Source organism: Anabas testudineus, chromosome 22 (genome assembly GCF_900324465.2).
Source record: "Anabas testudineus chromosome 22, fAnaTes1.2, whole genome shotgun sequence".
Taxonomy (NCBI): Eukaryota; Metazoa; Chordata; class Actinopteri; order Anabantiformes; family Anabantidae; genus Anabas; species Anabas testudineus.
Window position 1 is genome coordinate 17,353,525 of NC_046630.1, and position 18,688 is coordinate 17,372,212.

At 38.8% G+C, this 18,688-nt stretch overlaps 2 protein-coding genes across 2 annotated transcripts in view; one reads left to right on the forward strand and one right to left on the reverse strand.

Moving 5' to 3' along the window:
- The window catches only part of LOC113148227 (atrial natriuretic peptide receptor 2), a 49,001-nt gene extending 31,042 nt beyond the window's left edge, over window positions 1-17,959 (forward strand). The window contains exons 15-22 of the mRNA XM_026339834.1: window positions 1,654-1,822; window positions 10,456-10,602; window positions 11,371-11,494; window positions 12,715-12,783; window positions 12,894-13,068; window positions 14,915-15,013; window positions 15,718-15,809; window positions 17,389-17,959. Of these exons, the coding sequence (XP_026195619.1) occupies window positions 1,654-1,822; window positions 10,456-10,602; window positions 11,371-11,494; window positions 12,715-12,783; window positions 12,894-13,068; window positions 14,915-15,013; window positions 15,718-15,809; window positions 17,389-17,451 (938 nt within the window). The 3' untranslated portion in view covers window positions 17,452-17,959. The remainder of the gene's footprint in view (window positions 1-1,653; window positions 1,823-10,455; window positions 10,603-11,370; window positions 11,495-12,714; window positions 12,784-12,893; window positions 13,069-14,914; window positions 15,014-15,717; window positions 15,810-17,388) is intronic.
- Window positions 1-18,688, reverse strand: part of spag8 (sperm associated antigen 8) — a 36,905-nt gene that overhangs the window by 10,350 nt on the left and 7,867 nt on the right. The gene's annotated exons all lie outside the window — the stretch shown is intronic.

Here is an 18,688-nt window from a genome sequence, read left to right on the forward strand (position 1 = left end):
ATCACTATAAAAGACTAGGTGTGCTTTTACGTAAATGTGATTCCTAGGGATGCTGAGCTGGAAAACCGAGAAGCTAAATGTCTGGAAAGACAACAGACCCGTAAGGCAACATTCAAATTGTTCTTAACGTAGATCTGAAGCAGTGCTTTAATCATTTCACTCTCGAAATGAAGAGATCTGTGTAGGTGATGTGGCGTCTTATTTCTATCCCAAAGGTCAACCAACGCTAATAATTCTGAATTGTACAAATCAAATCCAAAATTAGCGTTTTCCTTTTTCTATCACTACTCTTCCGTTCCAGCTGAGCAAGGGAAACACTATTCTAGGACACACAAAGGAAAATGTGCTACTACAGAGACTGTAAACCTCCAAACTGGGGCTTAATCACTGCAGACACCTTGGCTCTTCAGCTTCCTGCACACATGTTGGCCTTTTGCGGTTTGACCAGTTTCTTCACCAGCTTCTTCTTTTACCTCCACCGCTGCTACTGCTTAGTGACAGCAGGGAAAACTTTCCCTTCTAAAGCAATTCAAAAATCGGGAGTTCAACTTCCACATGACCAAAGTGGATGTGGAAAACTCTCCTGGGGCGCTTCCTCCACGTGATGACTTTCATTAGCTGTTTTATTCACAGTCACGCTTGTTGCTGATTGTAAAAGTGCTTGACGCTTTTCCATTAACAGGCTGAGAGCAGTGAAAGCCGCCACCTGTTCTCTAGTGTCTGCATGTGTTAAATCCAGCACTGTAATTGTAATTTTGTGGTTGAAAGTAACAGTTGAATCTTCTGATTACTGTCATTGGGCTTTAATGATGAGACTAATAACAGTAATGAGAAGATATGAAGGGATGACTGGGGAAAGGATGTCTATTACAAACCTTTAAATTGATAGGATTAACAGATCAGAAAGGAGTGACAACAAGACTGCACTGCTGATGACTTAAAAACTCATCCAGCAGAATTAGCACATCGACAGAATCACCCAGGATATGCCTGAAAATAGTAATCTATGTTTAAAAGTCTACTGTGTTTAAATTCAGAATCTCTCAAACCTAAACCTGTTATTACAAAAATGTACACTTTACATTGTTTTTAGAATATAAAGTTGACTTGATAAAAGTACATTGATGTGAAGGCTCCTGCTTCTGTTTCTGCTTCTGGAGACAAAGGATGTGTTTGTGTCACATCATTTGTGCTCAATGCTGAAGGCCTTTGCTGGTCAAAAAACACAAATAAACAAGGGTGCTGACACTAGCTTTTAGATACAATAAGTGCACTGTTTGGTAGTATGTGGTCAAAGTATTGGACAAATCAAATTTTTGACCTGATACTAGTGCTGTGTATGTGAACTAAAACAATCGGAAGGAGTTACTAGTCTAAGAAGAAGGGAGGTTTTTAAAGCTTTTGTAGTATTATAGACGTTTATGTGCTGGACTACTTCTGAGATACATGAAAGTGGTATCAGTCTTCCCATCTACTGTAACTGTCCAACATTTCCAAAAATAAGGAAGTACTGTGTTCCTTTAAATATGCATTTAAAGCTTAGAAAACTTCAGAATCACTCAAATCACAAGAAAATCCATGTTCAGAAATTACCATTGAGCTGAACTGGTGTCTCTGATACGAACAAAAATTGAATTTTCATCTTCACTGCAGAGATCATACAGAAGGTGAGGAACGGTCAGAAGCCATACTTTCGACCGACAACAGACAACAGATGCCACTCAGAAGAGCTGACCATACTGATGGACGGTTGCTGGGCCGAAGATCCTGCAGAGAGGCCCGACTTCAGCCACATCAAGATCTACATGGCCAAACTCAACAAGTGAGACTTTTCCTTACAGTGCTTTCTATTTAAAGGGTCAGTTCACCTAAAAAATATACTAAAACATCTCCATAGTTAGACAGTTTTTCTTGCTTTTTTTGTATTTTAGTTGAACCGGCTGATTTAATTGACTTAAATTACACAATAACACTGCAACCACGGTTGATTAATTTATCACCTTGTACGCTGCCATCATCTTTTTCGAAGCAAAGATAACTTGACAAATTGAAATTGACAGTTTTTCCCACAGTGTCAGTATCTTTCCTGCCAAAATGAACAAGTTCACGATATGTTGAGACCCTGAAATGCCTCTGACTTCCATGGTAATTGATAGGTTTAGGATATATATAAAGAACAGGAAAAAAGAATCCTGACCTGGTAATCACCAATACAATTTTAGATAAAGACTGTTTGTAATTCCTGACAGGCTGCTCTTGACAGGAAGTGCTCTTTGCTATCTTTCCATCTCTCAGTGGGTGTGAGTGTTTTGTTAAGAAAGGGGAGTGTGAGAGTCCATATGTTTTGTATTGTTTTCAGTAATACCATGAATCATTTATGTGCATATTTTGGTTTTTATGTCGATGCAGGAAGGGAGGCACATGTTTTCCCTTGAGTAGGGTAGCTCTGTCAGAAAAAGTCAATTTTGTGATGCATCCGGGCTGATAGAAAGTGATAGAAAGAGTACAAACACACAAGAACACACATGGAAATACACAATTTATTCCAAACATTTTGGATATGAAATAGAGCCTGGTAAACGCTGTTTGGGAAAATTGACAACACTTAATAATAGGTACTGATATAAGACACAGTATACTGCATAAAGATTATAAAAACTCTATATGAAGGGTGGTATAAGAAGTTTAACTCTGTGGTGTAGTTTCCACTTCATTGCTATAGGTCAAACTCCTCTCTATTTCACAGATATAAAAGCAGCATTAAAGTAAATACTTATAAAACTAAAATAAAAGCCAGAAACAATTTCAGACATCCCTAATCATGGATGCACTGGGGGCTAATTGTTGTTCAAACCCATCGACTTGTACTTAAAGCAGCTGGAAACTTGACTATTTTTACAGTATCCGTAACACTGATATCCAATGCTAAATCAATTCACCTGTAACCTGAGGAGTTCCTCTGAGATCTATCTTGAGATCACTTTTATTCTGTCTTTACATACTCTCTTTTTGGGGACATTAACTATTAGGTGTCCTGTGTTTCTTGTAATTGATATGATGCAATGATGTCAAACTGTACATAATTTCAAAATGTGGTGAACTTTTATATCTGGTCATTTAACAAAATTGCCTAAATAAGCTTAGTGCCAGGATGTCTCAGAATGTACCCACAGCTAAATTGTCATAAAACTAAATGTCTGGTCTTGGTAAAAAAACAAAACAAACAAAAAAAACAAAAACAAAAAACTGTAATTTTTAGACAGTAAAATCAAGGTAAAAATCAGTGCCTGAGTAAATGTAGCTTGGAGCTGACTGTGGTTGTAATGTCCTGCCTGTGAGTTGTGACATGAAGATCAAAACACAGGTCATGGTTCATTACCCTGAATGGCAGCTTGGCACTTTCTTTTAACATGGTCATGCTGTGTGTGTGCTATATAGCTTAGCTGATACTGCACTTGAATGTCATGGTTTACAACAGCCCTGCCAGAGGAACTGATTTATACTTAAGCGCTGATTTAATGTTTTTTATTATTACTGTAAATAATCCATGTTTGCTGTATTTAAATTTGTTTATTTGCTTTGTGATAGAGGGCAGTAATGGCAATATTTATCTTGTTGTGTTGCTGAATAGGGTACAACGAATCAATAGCCAAAGTAACATTTGTATTATGTAATAAATGTATTAACATTTATTAATTCACTGTACTTGAGAGGGAATGAAAGAAAACAGAAGTTTTGCATTGGAAAGAGCTCAGCATGATTTTGCTGAAAATTACTCTAATGCTGCTTTGTCAATTCTTTTTAAAAAAAAAGTACTGCAGTCCAAGCTAAAAAAAAAACAAACAAACTAAAACAAACCTTATAAATTAGTACTGTTTTGATAAATATCTTTCTCATTGTGCATTCTCTTTTCTCACCAGCTAGCAAACACCTACTAACTACACTACCGCTCAAAAGTTTGGAATCACTTGGGAAACACACACAAAATTAGTCTGAATAGGAAGTGTAGCAAAAGAACAGGACATACTGACATTGTCAGAGTTAGAAATAATGATTTTGATGGAAATGATGAATGTTCTAATAAGAAAAAACACCTTTTACAGCAATTACAGCCTGGCAGACCTTAGGCATTCTAGCTGTCAATTTTTCAAGATAATTTGATTAGATTTACCCCATGCTTGTGGGAGATGCTTGTGGAGCATCTCCCACAAGATGGATTGGCTTAATGGAGTCTTCTTTCGTATCATACAGTCAAGCTGCTCCCACAACAGCTCAATAGGGTACAGATCCAGAGACTGTGCTGGCTACCCTATTCAAGTCAGAATTCCAGCTGACCACTTATTCTTCAATTATCGCTGACACATTTTGGAGGTGTGTTTTTGGTCGTTATCCTGTTGTAGGATGAAATTAGCCCCAATCAAGTGCTTCCCAACAGGGTATGGCATGGTGTTCCTCAAGGTCACTAAAGGTAATAAGCACTATTCTAGGATCTTTTCATTTGTTCTTCATCTCACAAATGTTCTTCTGTTTGATCGGAAGATCTCAAACTCGTGTAGACAACACCTTCTTCAAGTCTTCCAGTCTCCAATGTCTGTGCTTGTTTGCCCATCTCAGTCTTTTGTTTTGATTGGCCAGACTCAGATATGGCTTTTTCTTGACAATTCTGCCATGACGTCCAGCATCCTGAAGTCTCCTCTTCACTATTGATGCTGACACTAGTGTTTGATGTGTACTATTTAGTGCAGCTGCCAGTTGAGCCAACTGGGGCCTCCCACTCCTTTTTCTGTCACTGTTAGAGCCAATTTGTGCTGCTCTCTCATGGGAGTAGTTAACAGCATGAGATAAGAAATTTCAGGTTTCATTACAATTTGTTGCAATGAGTAGCCTTCCTTTCAAAAGACAACAAAAGACTGATGGGTCTCTAATGAAAGTTTGTTTTTCCTGGCTATTGGTGCCTATTGGAACCTGTAAACAAACACCCACCAATGTTCAGATACTAAACTAACCTAAAGAATGCCATGCTACCTTCTTTGCTCTATTATTACAACTGTTTTCAGCTGTGCAACACAATTGCAAAAGGGATTTCTCATAATTAATTAGCCTTATAAAATGATTAACTTGAATTAGCAGTCATACCAGGAGACTGATGCAGGGGACTGACAATTTCATCATTCTTTAAAAATCATCACATTAATTTTAATTGTTTATGAAATGGACTCAATTGTGTTTTTCTTTGGAAAACAAAGACATTTGCAAGTGATCACAAACTTTTGAGCGTTAATGTATAGTGTATATAGAGCACATTAGCTGATAACTGCCCTCATTAAAACACAGTAACTAAACCTATGAGCTAAGTTATTTCATCTGCACCTGCGCCTTCATAGTGATAATGCACGAGGTCATACTGTGTTAGTGTTGTCAAGTGTTGTCAGCCTTCTTTGCAAATATGGCAAAGATAGTTTAATATCGTATCATTGTATTCTTCCATGTAGCCATTTCAGCACCATATATAAATCGGACTTTAAAAAGCTGATCCATCATGGTAATGGGTTCATTTACCTTGTTCATTGAAGTTGCATTACCGTCACCTGTTATATGGATGAATGTCCTTGCTGGTGAGTTCAATGCTGCTCTGGAAGAGTATTGCATTCATGACTTACACTACATTGTTATCAAATCAAATCCATAGGACTACAGCTACATTTCTTTGTGCAGTCTTGTATGACTGCTGAGCCATTAACTCAGGACAAACATTCTTAAGATATGATTATCATATTGCCAAGTATCTTTTTTCTATTCAAAGTTTGCTGTTGTCAGAAAAATGCATCTTAGATGTTAGACTGTCCTCTGTTTCCTCAATATGTGTAGTACATTCCCAGATTTAAAGAAGCTGTTGTATTGAGAAAACTGGGTGGTATAGAGTATAAACATGATTTGTAGTTCATAATTTAAGACATCTAAAAGCTGTAAGGATAAATTCAGCATGACACCTGTACAAAACTACAAAGGAATTTGTGTTGACTTGGTGGAATAGCAATCTAAAAATAGGTTCTTTGGAAGGGCATCTATAAACAGATAGTGTTTTTTGTCAGCCTGACCTCTTGTCTGTTAGCTTTGTAAGTCAATACAGGATGAGCCTGGTGATGTATGGCTTTCCATTTGCAGTAGCTTGGAGAAGTAGAGATCTCTGTATGATTGATGTCCTCAGACGCACTCAAGGATGCTCTTGACAGCCACATGCTAAATCCCTCCTCATGTACATGAAGCCCTCTGCCTCACAGGCCTGTGCGTTAATGCCTGTTATTTTCATTAGCTAAATGTATGTCGCTGACATGATGTGATGGATGGGCTGTTATTCTTGGTGTCTGTAAAAGCTTGGGCTTGAAGGGCGCTGTAACAAGAGGGGTGTTCAGCAGTAAACGGTTTGGTTTAACCCACACAGGGAGCTGACACTTGGCTCACCATGAATAGCTGACCTCGTCTTAGTGTACCCATCGACTCTCAGTGTTTGCTATCACTACTCATATTGCAGAAAGTCTTTAATTCACGTTGTGTTCAGCACCAAAATGTTGTCTTTTTCTTGTTATTTCTTTTATTCTTAACTGACACAGCTCACAAAAATACTGTCAGGCTCATCAATCCACATATTTGTGGAAAGCATGTTTGGCCGCTTTATAAATAAGAAAGCACTCACAGAGTGCATAGCTCAGCCAACACTGAACAATCCTCTAATTCTGCTTTTTAAATAGAACAAAATGTTTTTCATTTTTAATCAGCATTTGGATCCAGATCGACATAGACAAACATGCTGTCTGGCTGGCGATGATGCCATGATTTCTTGAAACTACGTAAATACAGTCTAAAAATTACAGCTTTGTACAAGTGACTCAGCCCTTGTTTGTGCAAATGTATCCAAATGTATTATGTTGCTGTAGCATCAACTCACAGTGAAATGCCATCAGACTTTTGAGGATCACTCAGATTTCACTGCAACTGCACAATGTGTTCTAGCGGTTTCATTCAGGGGGTAATTGTCTTTCTCATTTGTTTCCTTAGAACATTTGCTGCAATGGGTTTAGTAAATTGGCATTACAGGGGAAATATATGGCCAAATTTCTGAGATTGTTATTTGAGTTCAGCTGGTTTTGTTTAAAGCAGCAAATTACCTATTGCTGCTAATTATTTCAGTGCAATCACACGTTTTAGGTTGTTAAGCTAAACTGCTGCACACTGACTAAAAGACTGTTGGGAAATTATAAAAGATCACCGAAATACAGCATTCATTGTAAAATGCATGCATTTGTTTTTTATTTTCAAGCTCATCCAATATGGTATTTAAAAAACATTGGAATAGTGGTTAAGATTGATTGGAGGACGTTGCTGTTACAGTATGTGTATAAACACAATACTTTCTGCACTGTACTCGAGTCTCATTAAGTAGCAGTGCATATTATAGTGAAAATGGTTAGAAATATGCTGTGACGTGGATAAAAAAGTTTAGCTACTGTAGTTTATATAATAAATTGTCTTTACGTATTAACAGATTTTTAAGAATAACTGCATCTACCATTATAGGGTTGTGTTGTGATCCTTAATTGTTACTGTGAATTTAAATACTGAATGAATGGTATGCAGTGTGCAGTGCATTTATTTTTCGGTGCTGTGTGTGATTGGGCTGTAGGTCAGTTGCCTGCATCTGGCAAGAGTTGGCTTCAGTGCAGGTTCTCTATTTTGGAGTGTCCAGTAACTTCCATGACTTTCTTCCATTAAAAAGCTTGTATAGTTTTGTAGGACACTGTATCCATTAAGAATAAAAGAAATAACAAGAAATAGAAAACATTTTGGTGCTAAACACAAGGTGAATTAAAGACTTTCTGTCTTGTGACCCTTCTTTGGCCTCTGACACCAGACTGGATAAACAAAGATGGTGGCAGCAAAATCTTACCTTTGAATTTTTATTACACTGGCACCTACATGCTGTATGTACATCTATAGACAAACAATCCAGTTCTGCAGCATACTTTAGTCCGATATGTATTCTAAAATCTATGTTAGATAATCGCTGGTTAAAAAATAAAAAAAATAATAAAATAAAATAGTATTAATAATCTCTGCAGCTTTGCACCTATATGCTAAGCACATAATAACATTTTCTTCCATATAATTCAGGGTCTTAAAATTCTTAAAATGAACGTCTGGATCCTTTTCTGTTTTGTGGTTTCGAGTTTAGTCAACTGTGCAGCAGATACCTGCATGTTCACGAGAGCAGAGCAACTGTTCTGCGTCTACTTGCTGCTGCTGTCACATTCACATGTAGATTATCATCTGAAAGCAAATGTATGATTGGACGGTGAAAGAAAAAAGTATGTTAGAGGGATGGCAGTGGTGTTAACCCCTAATATTAAATGTTTCTGTAAAGCTTTTACCAGATGTTGTTGAAAATTGTCAAGCTTTTATCATGTTGCATTGCTTAATGAGGGAGGATAGGATACTAAGATACAACATTAAAGCACTTGCTGAAAGGATCATTGTGTAGACACGTCTCTTTCTAATCCGGCTTATCATAGAAACTGATCTCAGATTTCACTGTTACTACTGTACTACTGTTCACTGTGATGCACGGTGCGATGAACAGTGCATGGCCTGTGTGATTGCTTTCAGTGAGTGCTCTGATGTTTTGTTCTTTAAACTTAAACAACACGTGGGTGTGTGTAGGAGCTGTGACCAAGAAGAATTGTGGCAGGATGCCAGCCATTGATGCTTTTAGCCGCCACGGTGGTGTGGATGACTCACCTGGAGTAAATGCGTGTACATGCATGTGTCTGTGCGTAAGCATGTGAATGCAGAAATCTCCCGAGAAGTACCTATTATGCAATGCATTTTATTGCATGCATTTTCATTGTATGATTAGAAAATATATGCAAAGTGCTACAATGGAAGCAGTGGACATGAAATGAATTCTTACAGGATGTTTGTAGTGTTCCTCCATGTTGTAGGGAAACAACACCTGCTGTGTGTTCACATGTTAGAGCTAATGTATGGTATAAAAACAAAAATAAAACATAAATATCTCATTGCTGGATACATGAAAAGAGTCACAGAAGGAGAGTAACATGAACTTCTGGTATTTTGTGGGTTTTACTTCACAGTAGGTGAGTTTCTATTTTTGATAATGGTTGCCAATAGTCACCAGAGGAGAGAGAGCTACTCATACCCTGTGGGAGTCTGAATGATTTGATTGTTAGCTCAGTTGTATACACTGCTGTTTAACTAAAGCAAACTCTTTACTCTTTTACTCCAAGCTTTTACTATGATTCTTTTTCACTCCTGCGAGAACCCGTTTTCCACTTTGAAACTCATTTTACAATGCCATCTGTGGCTCTGGATGTGTTTTGTCAAGGCTAAGAAAATATTCCTGATCATAGCATCACTGTTATCTTACCTTGAACTAACGGAGACAGAACTATTTTTTTCACCGAATGCTGCCTCTTACCAGTTTCCCATTGTTGCCACTGTTAACTGCAGTATCTCTGCTGCACTGTCTATCCTTGTTTCTGACAATATAGTGTACTAGTTAGAATTAATTAGTGAAGTAGCTCCTTGCTAACTGGGACCTCCTCTGACTCTCTCGACTGTGCTGTTTTTATCAGTTGAATACTAATAATATCTGATGTTTCCATCTATAGTTTTAAATTTAAGGACAAGAGGATCCACAAGAGACAATATTTGGACTTTGCTTCTTTTGACATTTATGTAGGATACAGACAGTATTTCTTTCTATAATAATTATCAAGGAAGGACACTGGACACTGCTTTCTTTTTTGGTACACTTTTCATGACATTTTGCATTTTAGCTTTTATTTTGATAGCTTGGCAGTAAAAGGGCAAAAAGTGCTCCTGAAATGCACTTGCAAAAATATGCACACTTTATCTGGTAAGCCATTCTTGAGTTGCTATTTTAGACATGAAAATGTACTTACACTATCTTGGGGAATACTAGTACATATGTGAAAAAAAGTTGTATTAAAAGGTTTGTGTAAGAAGTTATGTGAAAATTGATAAATTGCCTCATGTTATATTACTTGGGTCAGCATCAGATGTGGCTTAAGGTTTGAAAATGCAAACCAACAGGTGGTTTACTAGGCTTCATCACTGATAAGGCTACAGTATGAGACTCTAAATCAATCCAATCTGCTCAGTCCTACCTGTCTACACTCCAATACACTTTACTACAATACTTTAAGCTGTAGCCATTATGGAATTTTGGAATGAAACTAACTCCGATCCTGCTGCATCAATTTAATCTTTTTTTTTTGAAACTATCATGAGACCAACAATGTCCCAGGCTGCAATGCTAAATTAGTAATATGCTAAAAAACAGGATTGCAAGAAAGGACCAGATCTCTACTGTTTTTTGTGAATATGGACTAATTTTACTGCATCTGTTTACCACAGGGAGGGAAGTACCAGTATTCTTAACAACCTGCTGTCCAGGATGGAGCAATATGCCAATAACTTGGAGAACCTCGTAGAGGAGCGAACACAAGCCTACCTGGAGGAGAAACGAAAAGCTGAAAACCTCCTCTATCAAATTTTACCACAGTAAGAAAAAAAAAAAAATCACAATCACATCCACATTTTCCCTTCCTTCCAGCAAAAACTCCAATTAACTTGAACTCAGCAAAGAGGGTGAGTGTTACCAGCATGGCTTTGTCAGTTGTATTAAATCCCTCCATTAATTAAAGATTCGAAATCTCTCCCAACACCACATTTTATTAACCGATACACATTTCCCTGTGGTGCGATCTCACTGTAGATGAAAGGGAACAGAGAGAGCTGACAGGCGAAACACTCATTAAGGCGCGACAGAAGAACAGACGTGATAGTGAGGTTAGGCATTTGGATAACACTGCAGTAGCAAATCCCATCTTTCTCACCCATTTATCCTCTTTTCCTGCTGAAAAATGTTCCCTCCTTCAAAGCCTGAGCAGAGCCTGAGAGAAAGGACACATATCATTTCTCACTATGCGTGCGAATCAGATGAGCTGACTTGTGCCTCTGTTTTTTGTTGCCTTTGGTAATATTGGATTAGGACAAAACGAATGTGAGCAGAATTAACAAAGATAAACTGACATGTGGTTAGAATTATAATTGAACCTGCCAGGCAATGAGTAATTGTCTTTTTGAAAGACAAATCTTTATGGGTTTTTAGTTTAACCTGACAACATGACATCAACAAAACTAGCATCATCTTGTCATGTTATAGGGCTTGCTTGTGTGATCTTGTTTTTATCTTTTCAATATCCTCAGAACCTGTCTTTGCATTTGCAGCATGAGCCAGCATTGACCTTTCTGTCTTTCTGTTTGCAGTTCAGTAGCAGAGCAGCTAAAACGAGGAGAGACGGTGCAGGCAGAAGCATTCGACAGTGTCACGATTTACTTCAGCGACATCGTAGGCTTTACATCCATGTCTGCAGAAAGTACGCCGTTACAGGTATACAACTATCAATATGCCACTGTGATCCCGGAGTGAGTGATCCCCACTGTTTCTCAAATGTATCCTGGAGTTCCCCTTGTAAAAACCAAAAATTCTCTTTCTCTATTCACGCACAAAAGCCCTGAGCGTTATCAGAGCTCTACCTACAGTGTGTCTCATAGTTCCCCACAGTGTGTGTTCCCACACACGAACTGCGACTCAAAATAGTACACTTGTTAGATAGGAGTGTGTTGACGCAGAGTTGAGTCACGTTATGCCACCACAAATCTCCTTCTCACTTGAATGCCAAAGGGAGTTTTCCACACCAAAGTCTGTATCATAGTGTCAAGTGTTGATGGGCAATCTGACGGCATCAGATGGATGTCTTTATTTCAAGTTTTGACGAATAACTAATTAGTATATGCACTAAGAACCGTATTGGGGAATCCAGCCTTGTAAAATCTTTTAAAAAAATGTTACAGGAAAGACCACACATAGGCCACACATTAATAAGCCAGTCAGTCAACACTTCACCTTGTCTCGGCGTGTAATCGTTGTCAGCTTCCTCCTCGCATTCGAACAGCCATTTTTACAATGTTTAGTTTATTGGTGCGATGCATCACACCCCAGAAGTACTGCACATGAAAAATGTCACCTGAAGCCAGAGCAACTCAGTAAGGGTTTCGTAGCATAATACAAGAGTTAGAAGGTGATCTGATGCTAGCCCACAGCATTCAACTGCACTTCAAGTACAGCACAAAATGTTCTGGCTTGATAAAGAACCAGCTGGATTTTGTTTCACGTTTACACACAACACAATACGACTAAATTATAAATTGGTTGTTGAATAAACAGCCAAACTCTGACACTACACACCCAACGCAATTTGGTCAATTTATTACACATAGCGTAGGATTTGATTTGTATTCTATTAAATGTGTTTGTCTGTGAGGCTCAGCGAGACATAGACAGACACACAGAGACAATGTGACACACTGTGATGTTTTGCAGAGGCCTCCTTTTACAGGCCTCCTAGTCAGGCAGGCTGTTAACAAAAGAAAACACATTGTCTAATCGTGGATTTGCAGTGTGTTTTTACATTTTTCGTTTCACTACATTTTCCAAATGATCACCATGCCTTCAGCTGAATTTCATATTGTAAGCTAAAGTGTTTCAGTACTCCTGTGCTTCTTGCAGTACTGCTGTTTTACTCTCCTGTCTCTTACTGTTCTGTACAGGTTGTCACATTGCTCAATGATCTCTACACCTGTTTTGATGCCATCATTGATAACTTTGATGTATACAAAGTAAGTAAGGACGATCAATCATAATCATCACCTAATTTTGGTAAATTATTATAGTATAGCACACTGTATGTATTGTATGTATGACTGTACATTTATGACTGGTTCCTCAGGTGGAGACCATTGGTGATGCCTACATGGTGGTGTCGGGTCTGCCGGTGCGGAACGGGAAACTCCATGCCAGGGAAATCGCCGGAATGTCGCTGGCTTTGTTAGAACAGGTCAAAACATTCAAGATCCGACACAGACCAAATGATCAGCTGAGACTCAGGATAGGTATACACACAGGTGAGTCCAAACTAACAGGAGCTGGGTAAGTTTTGCACCAAAATGACCAAGATCTGATCACTTTAATGGCAACGCTCACATCCTGCTGTGGTGCCCTTGACCAAAGCACAACCCCATTTAGATGCATGGAACTATCTGCTGAGCGTGCTTTAGTAATAGCCTGACAACGTTAGTTGCATTCTCTGTGGAAGAGGATGAGCATTTGTCACAATAATCAATGAGTAAGTACAGTAAGTCCACTTAGAGCAACCTGCATCCATACTTGTCGCCAATTTTGAGGCCACTTTTCTGTTGCTACTTTTTATTGATTCATATTCAAATAACTCACTCTGACACAAAAAGATGACTATCCCATTGTGACCATCAGCAATTGATTAGCTACTGCTGGAAAAACAGCCTTTTTGAATCGGAGAACAATTTTAAGATGCAGACAGTGAATGAGTTCCTGCTCCTGGTTACTAGAAAATATTGTTAGCTGCACATGCATGTAGCTGCTAAAGTGCAAAAGTGCTATGACAAATCTGACCTGAAATGACTAAAACACAGTTCTCTGTCTCCACTAAAATGCATATGAGTTATAATATAATATATATAACATGACTGCTACTTTGCTCTAACAGTAGATCAATAGAGCGCCTGTAAAAAGATTAATTATAGACTAGAGAATCACTTAAGCTGCTTTCCATTCAGTAAAATTAGTTAGCTATTATCACGTTTTAAGATCTAATCATCTACACAGAAATGTCATAATCAGTTCCAGTAATGTCACATCTTTAATAACTGGTGAACAGTTGTACAGTAATTTTTTCTCACTGTGACAAGTAGTTTCACAATTAGAACTTACTGAGTTCTGAATAGACGGGAAGTGTGTGTGGTTTAAGTTAGAATCAAGTGCATTAAGTTACAGTGACTGTATCCGTGTGATCCCCATAATTTGTCAGATAACATCACAGTACTGGTTAGCCGCTGGTTAGTGTAGTGGTAACATCCCTGCCTCCCATGCGGGAGGTTCAAATCCCAGCTGTGACCTACCTCCAGTAGGGGTCCTTAGGCAAGACCTCCTCACGCTGCCCTGCCTACCCTTGTACCTTGTAATGACGTAAGTTGCTTTGGATAAAAGCGTCTGCTAAATGACTAAATGTAAATGTAAAGTAATCCTAAATAAGAGTAACAAAAACAGCTTGTGTAAGACAAACTGATACTAATGATGGTAAATGTAAGTCTGCTTATTTTGCCAAAGATAATCGACTAAATAAATCGACTTTCTACACTGTAGTACACTGTATATACTTCTCTATATTCTGAGATTATATTAGTAAAATATTATAAACTCTATGAATAACATTCAATAAAATCTAACAAACACCACAACATAAAACAAAAGCCTGTGTATAAAACAAAAGCTGAAAACCTGTATTGGTTTTGAATGGTGCCTAATAAACTTGGTGCCTAATAAACTGCAGCTAACTACTTCTATTGTAGTACTGTTCTCCCACTATATCAAATGGACATAAACACTTTGGATGTTTTATCTTGATCTCTGTGCAACAAGTCAGATGTAATTTATTAGAGGCTTCCGCCAGTATTTAGACTGGATCAGCTCATGGCGGCACTGTTTAGACTCTTATTAAAACACTTGACATGCAACAGAAATGGAGCAGCTTGTGTAGGCTGGTTCTGGTAAGTATTCTCAACACATATTGATTTTACTCACACCCCTGTCATCCTATTTAAAAATATTTTCTCCAATGTGGTCATGTGATAGCGACAGCAGCTCCTAGCATTCCTTGCATTATTATTTTTTTTCCTGCTGTAAATGTGACTATGTTTGGTTTGTGTTTTATAGGTCCAGTCTGTGCTGGCGTGGTCGGTTTGAAAATGCCCAGATACTGTTTGTTTGGAGACACTGTCAACACAGCGTCTCGTATGGAGTCCAACGGAGAGGGTGAGTGTCACTGTCAGATGTTAGTTTTTGGATTTTAGGGGATATGTTGTCACATCAATGTGGATTTTCAACAGGGAGGACAATGTTTTTCAGAAATGTGGAGAAAATGACTGAACAGATTGTCTCTGAAATTATATACTCAACTTCAAATTGTTCTGTTAATTCTTTACTTCAAACATTATTTCTAAGTGAGTATAAAATGTATCGACCTCCTCAGCTTAATACTTTCTACAATAATATCTGTGTTCCTAACTGGCAGCAACAGGAGCTAGTGTTATGAAACTGTGGTCAGATATTTTGCGAGCTATCATCAGATGTATTGATTAACTACCGGGTCACTTCCTGTATTGTTCCTCCATTGGTAAATAATTGATAGCACTTACAGCTAAGGGCCCTTAGCCAGCGATAAACTGCGCAGCCTGAAGCTTCACAGGCAGGAATCAAATCTCACATCTCTGCACTGTGTGCATTAATTGAACTGAACAATACAGATTTTCATCACTGTTAGCATTTCAGGTGCTGATGTCTGATGGCATTGAATGCCAAATGCTGGTCTCTACTTGTCAGTTACCTTGTCTACTGGATGTCCTGAGGCCTGAGATGAAAAATGTAGTGGCAATTAAAATATTGTTAGAGCTGTCAAATGTCATGCTCACATTGTGAAAATCCTCAGACTTGTCGTTTGCTCTTCATGTGTTTTGCAGCCTTGAAAATTCATGTGTCCTCTGCCACTAAAGAAGTGCTTGATGAGTTTGGTTACTTTGATCTCCAGTTACGAGGAGATGTAGAAATGAAGGTAAGAAGCCTTTGTTGACATTGTGCTAACAACTGGTTGTGTTTCTAACCCCTGCGTAAAACATATTCATGCTGAGAAAAACATTTGTTTGAGCAACTCATTTGGCCTCAGATTTTAAACATTGAATGCTTGACATTCAACTAGAGGGCTGAAAAAATGTCAGTACAGTTTGCCTTTTTCAGGAATAGTCAGATAAGATCAGTTCAATCTGAATTGTCCATTCATCCATCCATCTTCTTCTGCTTATCTGGGGCTGGGCCCCAGGGGCAGCAGTCTAAGCAGAGATGCTCAAACTTCCCTCTCCCTCTTCCAGCTCTTGCTTGTTTATTCCCAGGCCCATTGGGAGACAGAGTCCCTCCAACATGTCCTGGGTCTTACCTGGGGCCTCCTCTCATTGGGACATGTATGGAACACCTCCCCTGGGAGGCGCCCTGGAGGCATCCAAAGCAGATGTCTAAGTAACCTAAGCTGGCTACTCTCAATGTGGAGGGGCAGTGACTCTACTCTGAGCCTCCTCCTGGGTGACTGAGCTCCTCACCCCACAAGAGTGGGAACATAAATTGACCGGTAAATTGAAAGCTTTGCCTTTCGGCTCAGCTTCTTCTTTACCACAACGGACCTGTACATCAACCTCATTGCTGCTGCCAATGCACTCATCCTTCTTTCAATCTCATGCTCCATTCTTTCCTCTCTTATGAACAAGACCCCATGATACTACACTTTTCCACTTTAGGCTGGATCTCTCCTCCAACCTGGAGAGGGCAATCTACCTTTTTCGGGTTGAGAATCATGGCCTCAGACTTAGAGGTGTTGATTCTCATCCGATCAGCTGCAAACCGTGCGAATCGGGGCAAATCTCATCCATTCTTAATGCCTTGCCATTGAGGAGCTTACTGACTACCTCAGTGACTTCAGCCCCAGTGATGTACGAACCAACCTTCAAGTCCCACAAGCCAACCAGGTCCTTTAAGACTCCTTCTTCGGTTTGATGTCATTCCTTACTTCCGGTGTCTAACACAGGGTTTGGGGGTTGCCGTCACGACAGGCATTAGAGACCTTACGGCCACAGCTCCAAACGGCCTCACTGACGATGGAGGCGGAGAACATTGGTCACTCTGACTCAATTCCCCCAGCCTTCTTCGGGATCTGGTCGACGCTCCTCAAGAGGTGGGAATTGGAGGCCCCTCTGACAGAGGGTTTCGTCAGCCGTGTCCAAGAGTGCCTCACAATGCGTTTGGGTCTGCCAAATCTGTCCAACACCTCCTCTGAGCTACAGAAGGGTTTTTTAATAGATTTCTACATGATTTTTTTCAGGCAGAAATTCTTCATTGGTATTCAGAATGAACAGAATTAGTGCCTTCTGTTTGATTTAACATGTTGAACTATGATGTGGGTAATTATACTGATTCTGCATAATGCTACGTTTGTGGGTAATCATGGATGTGTAAACTGAACTACAGTGTCATCCTGTCAGGGTCATCCTTAAATGAAAGGCAGCCTAATAGGGGGTATCACCACCACCTCCCACCCCCATTTTCATCTCCATTGATGACCCTATTGATTTTTGTGTTTTTTCTAGGGCAAAGGCAAAATGAGAACTTATTGGCTTCTTGGGGAGAAGACTGATGTCTATGTTATCTGAGAGGCCTGCTGATAATGTGGCAGCAGCAGTGGAAATGACAGCAGCTGCGGTGGCCGAGCCATACCTTATTTGTTCTAGAATAAGTCCTTATTGGTGATTTCCTTGCAGAGGAAAAGTGAACGACAGCATATGACAACAACAACCAGGTATATTTATTACCTGCATACTGTAACTGCAAAAAAAAGAAAAAAAGAGAAAGAGAAAAAAATTGTAAAATTTGTTTTTTGTATGAACCTTTCTGTCCTGAGAGTGAGTACTTTTCACTGATAAATTCTTATTTTTTGTGCTTTCTATATTAAGATTTGTATAATGTGTTTTGAAGTCAATGATGTAATAATATTTCCTTGAAATGTCCATTGAAGTTTGGAGGCACAACATTACAACTGATCACTGCAGGGGTTCATCAACCGTGTTACACAGTACAAAATAATATGTATATATGTATATCCAAGATACTGTGAGATATTTTGTTCAATAAACTGAGTAAAACACTCTTTTTCCATTTCTAGACTGGGCCGGATTTCTATTCTATTTGTTTTTTAATTACAGCTGATAATTAACACTTTTTACTTTGATATGAACTTTAAATTCACCATCACACTGTTCGTGGACACTTTCTGAATGTATCTAGGCCATGTCCTCCTGACAATACTTGCTCAAATGTTTTCATCCAAGTTTAACCCAGAAAGAATTTATAAATGACCTTGTGCTGCCCCCCTGAAATACTGGATGCCACTTTAGACCTGCACATTTAAAAGGCAGGACGTGATAGCAGAGCTAATGCAGAAGTGTAGCAGCCAGTTCAGCAGAGAGACAGTTCAGCTCAGGAGTGAAGCTAAATTGAAAAGCTGCTGATGGCATACAGTACTACTTCTGTTTCAGTGACATGTAGGAACTCTCAAGTGGTATGCCGATATGTCAATATATTTCCTGTTTTTATATTAGATTAAATATGAGCTCCATATTTTACCACTGCAAATTGTGAGAGTTCAGGTTTAACCAGCATAGATATCAACCTTCGCTTTACATTTCACTATCACCACATTATTATTATCATTTGTAGTATAACAAATTTGACTTAGAAAAGCAAAAAGTATTATGCAGCCTAATTAACTGCAAGCAGTTGTGGACAGATAAGAGAAGAAGTGAAGAAAAGCGAATCGGTAGCAGGCAGCTGTGTTTGTTGTAATGACATCACTGCTCATTAAATGCTCATTATCAGTTGTGAAATGGGGAC